Genomic DNA, 10,311 nt, shown 5'->3' with positions numbered 1-10,311 from the left:
GCTGATGCAGCTCTCCAGCAGGCGCAGAGGATCACGGCATAAGCTGTCATCAGGGGGTTCTGCACCGTCGCTCTATCAATAGCGGAGGTAAAAGCCGGCTTGCTCCCCCTTGAGCAAAGGCTGCGCAACCAGGCCATCGCGTTCTGGGTGTCAAACTAGGAAAATCGCATCCTCACTGGATGATTCGACGACAGAGGCTCTGCAGACGGCACCGGTCGCCGCTCCAGAGGACAGCAGCGATGTGCGAGGAGGTCCAGGTGGATAAGGTGCTAGAGGTCAAACCGTGCGCACATCCGCTGCGGGTAGCTAAGCCCGATGTGGTGATATACAAGGACGAAGAGCATACTCTAGCCATCATCGAAGACTACAAGCCAGGGCAGGTTAACATACACGTTAATGCATCAGTTCGTAATGGCAGGGCAGGAGTCGGCGTATATGCTACGCCGTCTAAAGTAATGTTTTCGAAAACGGTAGTAAGCTCTAACCAGGCCGACGCTCACCTCAGAGCTCCTAGCAATCAGCGAGGCAGCCAACTAGCCGTGGGACCCCACGTGCACGGCTATCGACCAAGCAGGTTTTTCAATACCTGCTTCTAGCATAAGAATATTCTCCGACTTGCAATCAGCGCTACTGCCAGTACAGAGCTGGAGGGCTGAAGCCTGCCAGGAAGGAGTCACAGAGATCACAAAGAAGCGTTGGTTGAACAATGTCACGCCATACTGGATTCCAGGTCACTGGCTAGCTGCTATGTAAGCTGGGCGAAGCTACAGCATGCATGCATACGTGACAGAGACTCAAATAATTAAGAGATATGATATCAGACAGGTCACTCAAGCCCGCACATCGCATCATATAAGAGTGACGAACACGGACACCTCAGAATTCTTGCTATAGTAAAGAAAGGGAGGTTTTGTTAAAGTTGATAAGGTGTAATTAAGCAAAACTACATACAATATCATGGCGACCTTTCCTCCCCCTCCGGTTAATACGATTGACTGGACCAATATAAAGGACTTCAAAGTCCACGAAGGTGTGCAACGTCCACAACATTGATTGATGGTTACTAGCATTCTTTGCAGTCAACGGCCATATCGAATCCATATACTCCAAGGCCACTGGCAAATGGACGCCCCTCAAGTTCGTCTCCGACCCGTACATGCGCATTCACGGTATGTCGCCAGCCCTCAACTACGGCCAGCAAGCCTTGGAAGGCCTCAAGGCCTTCCGCATGCCTGGCAAACCTGGTAGCATCGCCCTCTTCCGCCCCGACCGTAATGCCATGCGCTTTCAGCACTCGGGGGCAGTGCTCTCGATGCCGTCCGTCCCTGTTAACATGTTCCTGCGGGCGTGTCGCGCTGTCGTCGCGCTTAACGCCGGCTACGTCCCTCCGTATGAGTCTGGCGGGGCACTCTACGTCCGGCCGCAGCTATATGGGTCGAGTGCGCAGCTCGGACTTAACCCACCGGACGAGTATACGTTCTGCGTCTTTGTTGTTCCGACAGGCGTGTACCTTGGGATGCAGGCGGTCAAAGCGCTGATCGTGGACGACTTTGACCGTGCAGCGCCCAAGGGTACGGGCCATGCCAAGGTGGGTGGGAACTATGCCCCGGTGCTGCGGTGGAGCGACCAGGCAAGGACGGAAGGGTTTGGCGTCACACTGCACCTGGACAGTGTGCGGCATGAAGAGGTGGATGAGTTCAGTACATGTGCGTTTATCGGCGTGCGTTCCCACGGGGGCGGTGACGACGTGACGCTGGTGGTGCCCGACTCGCCGTGCGTCATTGACAGCGTCACTAGCGACAGCATGCAGCACATCGCCCGCAGCTTCGGGTGGAAGGTGGAGAAGCGGCCCGTCCGGTACACGGAGCTGCCTGCGTTTAGTGAGGTGCTTGGCGCTGGAACTGCGGTGGCGCTGGTGCCAATCCGGTCCATCACGCGGCGCCGCACGACTGCCCGACTGCCCGCTGGCCCACGCCTGCGGGTGGACGCTGAGTCCGAGACGGTGGCGTACCTCCCCGACGAGCAGCACAGCGGCGGGCCGGTGTACCTCAAGCTACTGGCGCAGCTGAGGGCGATCCAGCTGGGCAAGGTAGAGGACGAGTTTGGGTGGCGCTTTGAGGTGCGGGCGGAAGATCAAGAGGTCGACGGCGGGAATGAGCACCCTACCAGGCCGCAGGCAGTGGCTTAGCGTTAGACGTATATATGAGGAAGGATCTGGAAGAGCCCTCCACATTATCTCATAAATCAGACCCTCGGTGGACCGTTGGTACGTGCACTACGCGCACGGGCGGGCATACTGCTCTTTATTAACCAAAATTCACCTTTTTCACTGCCGTATCTCACTCAAATCTTCTAATCTATACAGCCTGCTTATTAGCCTAAAGTTCCAGTTAAAAGGAGGAAGCTACAACGAGCCTTAGTTCACAACCGTTAAAGCTCTCAACACTAGCAATAGCCCTCTAGATTAATACAAGCAGGCTCTTGGAGAGCTATAAGAGAAGATTATAGGCAAGAGTAGGATCGCGAAGCATTGCTTAACTCCGCTATAGAATTTGGAGAAGGAGGAAATTGTAAGCATCCTAGCAAGAATAGAGCGCTTGAAGTCTCTCGTATAAGCTGCGCTGGAGCTGGATCATTTATATATTATCTTACTAAACAGGCATAACATCTAAGGGCTTAAAAGCAGCATCGATGTAGTACATAAGGAGAGCTAGGTAATTGAGTAGAACACAGATACGCTTAAGAAATTAGATAAGATAAGGCAACACGATATCCTAGCGGAATAAATTTCAACGTCAAACTAGCCTGCGCAACAGTCCAATATTATTAATGCAAGACAGGAAGGTACCAGAGAATAGTTCATAAATTCCCCAGACGGCATCCCGTGGTGTATCGATGAACAGACAAGCAATCAGCCACTAGAGGCCATGAGGATAGGAGTGAGGGCTACGCACATTGCGCTCAGCGCGGACTGTTAGAGGTAACAGTGTGCGAGGATAGATATAGCAGCTAGAAGTCATGTTTCTTGCTTAGCTACAACGTATACTAACGACTTTATCTGTAGTTAGGCGTGTTCTAGTTCGAAGATGACCGATAGCGACAGCGATTCAATAAGGTGCCTTTTCACACAACGCCATCTGCCCTCGGCGAAAACACCTTCCCATTCCTCAATTGTCGGCAGATAGGTGCCCATCATGGCGTGGCCGAATTCAAAGCCCAGGGTAAAGACGGGCACATTATCTCCGGTGACGGCGTGCTTAGAGCGAGCGCTGTCGAGCAGGATCCGGGTCGCGTCGCCCAGGAGGAAGCGGCGGACCTTGGGAAAGGCCTTGCGCAACCGCTGCAGCGTCGCGACACAGTTGTCCCGAGGCCAGAAGTCATGGCCCATCATAAAGCACGTTAACAGGTCGACTTGGGCAAACTCGTCGCGGTAGCTGATATCACGCGCGTCGCCCTCGGTGAACGATAGCCGATCGCCGAAGCCATGTTCCAGCGCCTCGGCCGCGGCGACGTTAATCGCAGGGCCGGCGAGATCGATGCCAATGCCGGTGGTCCCGGGGTGCCGGTCGAGAAGCTGCATTAGCCGCTCGCCGCTCCCGCTTCCAAGGTCGACGACCGAGTGGAATTTGTAATTAAGCCCGTCCATGGCCGCCCAGAAGGCCGGGTCGAAGTGCTGGCGGTTAATGTCGCGGCAGGCGTATGCGATGGCTACGGGATCGCGGCGGTAGAAGGCCCCTGTGCGATTCTCGTTGCGCAGCACGTACTGCATGCGCGCGAAGAGCTCGCCCGACCCGAGGGTGAGCCAGTGGAACAGCGATTTCGTCCGGTAGGCCTCGTCCAGCAGCCTACCCGCCGCGACCGTGTCCTGATCGCGCTCGATCACGTCGACGACGGCTAGCGCGGTAACCAGGCCTTGCATCGAGCTGCTGTCCAGATTGTGTTGTGTTGCGAACTCGTGCACATCAACCATCTTTTGGTCTCGTAGTTCATCGAGCAAGCCAAGTTCCCAGGCGGCGCCGATGGCTACGGCTGCGATAGCCGAGTTGAAAATAGTCGCAACGGCGCGCTCTGGATCAACAATAGTTGAAATCATCACCGCGCACTCCGTTATGGGCACGATGAATGGATAGGAATACTCGCTAGCTTAGAGCCAGAGATGTGACGATGCGTATGAAGTGATAGTTGGCGACCAGCCCATCTATACTACGGAAAACTGTTGGGTGTGCATATATACGTCTAATTCATCTCATCGTGCACGTCACCTGAGGGGCTCTAAGGAGGAGCAGGGAGGGATAGGCGGGCGCGATTTCCTATTCCCGGCCGAAATGGATTCATGCCGGGCTGGCTACCTAAATGCGACTTCTTAGCACATGGGAGGAATCCTAGCTTTATGTACCGGTAATCATAACCAGCATAACTGCAACCTAAACAGACATAATCCTTGTACACGGCATCTAGCTGCTGTTTTGGACGGGAAGAACGCCGATATAGTGTTCGTAGACCTGCAGAATCTACCTCAGAGCATGCTCTCTTAGTTGCAATGCGGGACACCCCATGTCTACCGAGAGACTCGGTCCTCCCTTTTGCCACTAGGGAAGTAGAAATGTCGGCCGACCTCTGCCCGTCGTTACAGCTTAAGCCGGTTTGCCACAGCGCAGGGAAGAAGTTCTGGCGCACTTACAAGCATGCAAGATTTTTTATTTCGCTGGCCATGGACGTTTGGACCCCCTGGATCCTTCGCGAAGCTGTCTGTTCCTAGAGGATTGGAAGGAGAGTCCATTAACTGCAGGAGATCTCTGTGACTACAAGATCCAAGAGAGCTCTCCGTTCCTTGGTTATCTCTCGGCCTGCTTGACTGGCGCAAACAAGGTAGACAGGCTTGTTGATGAGAAAATCCATCTAGCGAGCGCGTTCCAACTTGCGGGGTTCCGGCATGTTATTGGAACGCTCTGGGAAGTATCCGACAGTCACTGTGTAGACGTGGCTAGGGTGGTCTACGAGACGATCCAGCACGAAGGTATGACGGACATAGCGGTATGTCGGGGCTCCATCAGGCCGTCAAGGCGCTACGGGCGCATCGATGCGACAAGAATGATGGGCGAAAACAGCACCACCGGAGCAGGCGGCAGAGGCGAATAATGGCAGGGTCGAGGTGGTACAGAAAGTGGACGATGAAAAAGCGCAGCAGGACTGGGCTGACTTATGAGGCTGAAGATGTAGGCGGTAGAGATAGTGGGGACAAGGAGCATGCAAAGGCAGCTGGAGATGAGAGGGGGTATGATGCAATTAGCGAGAGATGCGGAACTTTGCGATGAGAGCAGTACGCCACAGAGCCCACGAGTAAGTGGTCCGTGCGCGAACACCAGTTGTAAACAACGCGTGTACCTATATAGATTCCATCAATTAATTACCTACTACAATGCAAAATACGGTTCTGCAGGAATATAAGCGCTAGAAACCTCATACCGAGCGACTTGACTCCTAAAATTAGGCGTGTATATCAAATTACTATAAAATCAAAAGCTTTACATTCCTTAGTACGGGGGTTAAATTCAGCACAATTGATTGGCTAGTTCTTATCGATAACCATTGGACGCGAATTGACGGGCCAAGGGATATTGGGCTCCGTACTTCACTTTGGCGTCTAGGCGCTACCCAATGTGGATTCGGATTTTGGGCGTGTCATAGGCAAGGCGTGTTGGGTTCCTCTTTGCACAGTTTCTTACTATAGGCTAAATTTTCAGAAGATGTGATTTGGGAGTGAGTTGAATTTTTTTCCCCAAGGTAGACCATCGCGTACCTAAGCACTGCCTCATCTCCAACTCTTATATAGTTGGCGGCTTGGCGTCTGCCACCGCCCTCATCCACCACAATACAATCAGTGTCAGACCGGTGACTGGTCTGGTGGAAATGATATATATGATGCTCTATGAGGAAGAATCTAAGGGGCTCGATGGCCGAGAAGATATCTACAAGATGGCCCGCGCGCTGTCACGTGACACGTCGCCGAGCCCAAAGAGACTGCCCACTCCCCCAACTCCAAACCACTTTTATATGGCCCGTTCCCATTCCACATACCGCTCAGAGCCGTGATGACCAGATGCATGTAAAATATCAAATTCATTCGCCGTAGCCCTCTCTCCAAGCCGCAATGGCCACGATTTAACAATTGAATTTTTCTCCTTCATCCTGAGCCCGTTGACTGCGCTAATTTCGCTGAATCGACACTGCTCCATAAATCGCCTGAATGGCTTATCAAAATCTCGAAACATAGCTGATGCCTCTATAAACCGAATAAAGTCTGCACTGGAGGGTCTGGCATTGGCGAGCACCTCTCTTGTGAGAGGTAAATAACGGCAAATCCGATCTTTGTCGGATTCGAGTGAGGCGATAACGCTGGCACCATAAGACTCTTCGTGGATTGCGTTGAGAAAGAGAGCCAGAAGAGTTGCCTTGGGATTTTGAGATCTCGGTTTGAGCAGCGGACCAAATATGGAGAGTGTGAGCTCCAGCCCGAGGTAGCCACGATCGGTGATGTTTGAAACCTGCAGTGCGTCAGCATAGAGAAATGCGATTGCATAAAATGTGCTAGCAAACCTCGATCCGATCGAAAGAGTAATTGGCTTGTCCGCCTCTTTTAAGGAGACTGGGCAACTCCAGTGCGTCTACTTGAAATAGCTGGAGGTCGACATTGGAGTTTCTGAACTGGTGACAAAATTGCAAGAGAAGTTTTCGGAGATAGAAGAACAGGCTTCCATACATGTCCTTCTTCGCAAAAGAAGAATGCTGAATTATCTCATCAATCCTCCAACTACGGAGTGGGTCCGAATCGTCTTTCATTGGCCAAGTGTCCTTCGTTTGGTAGAATGTCCTCTTGAGAGTTAGTGTTACCCTGCCCTTGTTAGTCCTTACGCACTTACGGATTAGGTATATCAAATCCCTTTCGCGATGAGCCGAACGGTAGGAGAATCCCATCCTCGCGGAATTTCATTGTGCATACGCGCCATGCCGGTGGTTGAGTGTACAAGGCACGATCAACATAATCTCTCCTGCCCGGAGCCAGCATCACCGATTTACGGATCTTCTGAGCCAGGGCAGCCGAGAGCCCCTCCGGGACGTTAAAGAATTGTTGAAGACGAATCCATTGCTCTTTCCGGAGAACTAAACGCAGTGATCTAGTACCATATCTCCAGGTCTTCGCTTGAAGCGAGGATGGTGGTTTGGACTGAATTTTTGTGCATACGTCTTTGATTAGAGGTAAGATATTGTCTTGAAGTGATTGTAGGACTTCCACTGGTATTAAAGCTGAATACCAGATATGGAGCATAATCGGCATCGCTATCCCTGGTTCGAAGTGCAGCGCTGTCAAGAGGAGTATAGCATTCCGCGCTACGATGTCAAATTCCCGGTCGTTTATCGTCACAGTACAAAGGCCTGTATATACTTCCGGAAGCCCTGCAATAGAGCTCACCAAGTTTCGGATATCACCAGAGGCAGCGATAACTCAGCTGCGGGTACAAGATTAGGGGTGTCTGTCTTACCTGCAAAAAGTAAAGTGTAGTCTCTACCTTCCTCAAATCCTTCATTTCGCTCGAGATTAAGCACGTCCAGGGCTGGCATATTACCCCACATATACTGTCTACCCCCAAATGGGGTCATCCCAAGATTGGATGCTTCGAAGCCCATAAATGCAGGATGGCGGCCTTCCTGACCCCACGATGGCCTCCATGATTCTTTGATATATGGGGATCTGCAGTCTTTCTTATGTGTCTTCCAATGAACCGATTGACATTCTTTATTACAGTACTAACGCCAAAGACGTCAGCAAATGCACCCTGAAATTCTTTCGAAAGCGGCATGAATATGACGAACCTGAACTAAATAGCAGCCGGCACAGACGTTTCTTGCGGACCCTGAACACGAGGATCCCGCTTCGAACGAACGCTCTGTGTTGGCGCAAAGGCCGGGGTCTAGTAGTGAAGAGTCCGCTGAAGGCATCAAGATCCGTCAACGATAGCGGCTGAGTCTGTAGTTTGCGATATGTAATTTAGTGCGTTCGGGATAATACAGGATAGCACAGGATATCCCAAAGTAAAAAATAGCAGTCTTGCGGGGTAGAAAAGACCAGCAGCCTTCGCACCGGTGACGTGGCAATTCATGAACCAGCAAACGGCAACAGGTATGCACGGCACTTTGCTATTTTCCGTTTACATGTGCTCCTGCTGTGACGTGACGGCTTCCTTTCGTGCGTCCCGAAGAATCTCCTTCATCCGAAAATAGAGCGTCCTGTCTTCGTTGTTTATCCATAGGGAAGACCACCCTCCGCAGTTAGTCGGCAGCGGATCATTTGGGTTTGTTTGGAGGGTTGTCAGAGATTATATACTTAAAGAACCAAAAATATACCCCTATAAAAAACTTAAGGTCAGCTTATTCCAATATAGTAAACTGCGCCGAGATCCTGAATGAGAAGGCCGTCTATGAGCGACTAGAAACCCATTATATAATCATCTATTGTCTTAAAGCTCTAGAGGAGTTAATTAAACTCGCTTTTTCTAACCAAGGCGACTTATTGACCTATATATAGGTAAACCCCTTAATATCTTAAAAATTTAGAGTTAAGTAGATTTAAGTGCTTATGGATGCATTCAGCCACATACATGCCCGTAAAGTTATTATCTAAGATATTTTTCTGCGGAATATCGGCCAAAAATGAATATATGGGCGATGGGTCCCATCCTAGTTTCTCCTCGGCTGCTGAAGACGACTTGGTTATTCCCTCCATTCTATCGGTGTACGAATCGATAGTAGTGCTTGTGTCCTCGTTTGGAAGTATCCTGACCGTGACACCTGCTAACCGAGTATCTTCAGCCTGGAGTTCAGTGATTTGATGTCTGCCGCTGCCTGCTTCAGATAGAAGTTCCATTTCAATCGATGCAACATGCCCTTGTGCCCTGTAAGGAACCCTTCACGTCAAATATGTGAAAGTTTATCACACCGATATTCATCTTCTCCTCTGAAACTTCCACAATAATGCTACCACCATATGTCTGACTTGCTGAAATTATGTTCTCATCCAAATTTGTTCCCATGGATAGGTGCTGGGAGGAAATTTTATGCTTAGCATCTTGGTTATGGCCGCGGACGAGGCATGAGGTACGTCGGGGGTCTTTAGGACTTATATTTCAATGGAAGGTGTTACCGCTAGCGTTGTACGAAGTTTAACCATTTTTTATGACTACAATGTGTCAGACACAATTCTACTGTGTACGATGAGAAGACTAGCGGGGTTTCGGTCATGTCGTTAAACCCTCTCTACAGCCGTAAGTAATGTTCACCCGTGAAACCCAGTAACCTTCTAGATTTTGGGTGACAATTTTGGCTAAGGTAGAACAATGGGGGTAGCTTGGAGTGATGAGGGATGTGTACTTCTTTACACTAAACCGGAGGTCTCATCTCAAGGCCGAGGCTGGAAGCGATATTAAAATTTTGGAAAATCTCATGTGCTAGTTCTAGGAGGTGGTACCAGCTTCCTTCTGTCTATCTCGTCTGGAGCGTCAGGCACAATGAAGACAGTTAGTCGTGGAATTAGGCCGTCCGATTTTGGTTAGTAACCTCGACCACACCCTCTCTCTTCATGGAATCGAGTAATGGACACGTACCTGCTGGTAATCTGGAATTTTTCAGTGGGTAGAAACTGCGGAAGCGACAATCAGCCAACTTTCGTCCTCTTCACGTTTTGTTTCAAGGTGGCGTTGGCAAAACACCATCAAAGGAAAGTTGCTAGACTCTTTCTATTTCCGCGTTGGATAGTAGATGCAGTGAATGGCGGTCTGGAACTGATATGACCTATCGTTCATATCAGGAGTTGGTGTGAGGAGGCGGCCGGTCCTGGCGAGATCAGTGATGAAGAGATGCTGGGACAGGCATGAGATGAGTGTGTATTTATGTCAGTGTAGTAGAACCAATATGTTTCATGGTGCCAAGACAATAAGACATGACGTTTCTGAGAAAATATGACTCTCAATTTGATGAGTTGAGTAAATGTACGCTACTTGCACCTTGTTCTACTATCGCCTAAGACTCTAAAAGGATGAAAAAGCCTCCTAGTCTAGTATGTCGGATAATGAAACTAAAGGAATGTCCCAATGTTCCAATGTCCCAATGTCTTAAACCTCATCTTGTCCCAAATATGATGACGATCGGCATGTCTCATGAATCACATGATGCCAAGGGTATTTCCAAAATTATTACCGAACCAACCGTTAACGCCGTGTCAATGTAAAATCAGCAGAAGCCCATATATATTTTTTT

The 10,311-nt window shown here is 50.2% G+C and overlaps 4 protein-coding genes across 4 annotated transcripts; 2 read left to right on the top strand and 2 right to left on the bottom strand.

Moving 5' to 3' along the window:
* The first annotated feature begins 777 nt into the window (after nucleotides 1-777).
* K441DRAFT_34370 (branched-chain-amino-acid aminotransferase 5) lies at nucleotides 778-2,626 on the top strand. Its single transcript, XM_067641278.1, has 2 exons — nucleotides 778-1,030; nucleotides 1,080-2,626. The coding sequence occupies exons 1-2, from the start codon at nucleotides 958-960 to the stop codon at nucleotides 2,186-2,188; spliced, it is 1,182 nt and encodes a 393-aa protein (XP_067496184.1). The 5' UTR covers nucleotides 778-957; the 3' UTR covers nucleotides 2,189-2,626.
* Nucleotides 2,627-3,064: 438 nt separating this feature from the next.
* K441DRAFT_598239 (methyltransferase MppJ) lies at nucleotides 3,065-4,093 on the bottom strand (the record flags this gene model as incomplete). The annotated part of the gene is made up of 1 exon (XM_067645099.1): nucleotides 3,065-4,093. One exon carries the CDS (start codon nucleotides 4,091-4,093, stop codon nucleotides 3,065-3,067), a length of 1,029 nt encoding a protein of 342 aa, XP_067496183.1.
* Nucleotides 4,094-4,656: 563 nt separating this feature from the next.
* K441DRAFT_598307 (uncharacterized protein) lies at nucleotides 4,657-5,139 on the top strand (the record flags this gene model as incomplete). Its single annotated transcript, XM_067645102.1, has 1 exon — nucleotides 4,657-5,139. A coding segment is annotated over one exon (483 nt), but the record flags the coding sequence as incomplete, so codon positions are not given.
* Nucleotides 5,140-5,922: 783 nt separating this feature from the next.
* Nucleotides 5,923-8,112, bottom strand: K441DRAFT_649833 (uncharacterized protein). Its single transcript, XM_067646957.1, has 5 exons — nucleotides 7,873-8,112; nucleotides 7,542-7,806; nucleotides 6,921-7,503; nucleotides 6,598-6,871; nucleotides 5,923-6,545 (listed from the first exon to the last, which is right to left on the bottom strand). Exons 1-5 carry the CDS (start codon nucleotides 7,996-7,998, stop codon nucleotides 6,051-6,053), a joined length of 1,743 nt encoding a protein of 580 aa, XP_067496181.1. The 5' UTR covers nucleotides 7,999-8,112; the 3' UTR covers nucleotides 5,923-6,050.
* Nucleotides 8,113-10,311: the final 2,199 nt, after the last annotated feature.

Source organism: Cenococcum geophilum (assembly GCF_001692895.1).
Source record: "Cenococcum geophilum 1.58 unplaced genomic scaffold K441scaffold_116, whole genome shotgun sequence".
Lineage (NCBI taxonomy): Eukaryota > Fungi > Ascomycota > Dothideomycetes > Gloniales > Gloniaceae > Cenococcum > Cenococcum geophilum.
This window is presented reverse-complemented; position numbering and strand designations above follow the sequence as displayed.

Bases quoted from the DNA above. Each gene is read 5' to 3' on its own strand.
- K441DRAFT_649833 (XM_067646957.1), bottom strand. From the start codon at position 7,998: ATGCCTTCAGCGGACTCTTCACTACTAGACCCCGGCCTTTGCGCCAAC. The intron at 7,504-7,541 runs GTAAGACAGACA...CCCGCAGCTGAG, and splicing joins CTACACTTTACTTTTTGCAG to TTATCGCTGCCTCTGGTGAT. The intron at 6,872-6,920 runs GTAAGTGCGTAA...AACTCTCAAGAG, and splicing joins GGATTTGATATACCTAATCC to GACATTCTACCAAACGAAGG.
- K441DRAFT_34370 (XM_067641278.1), top strand. From the start codon at position 958: ATGGCGACCTTTCCTCCCCCTCCGGTTAATACGATTGACTGGACCAAT. The intron at 1,031-1,079 runs GTGTGCAACGTC...CATTCTTTGCAG, and splicing joins GGACTTCAAAGTCCACGAAG to TCAACGGCCATATCGAATCC.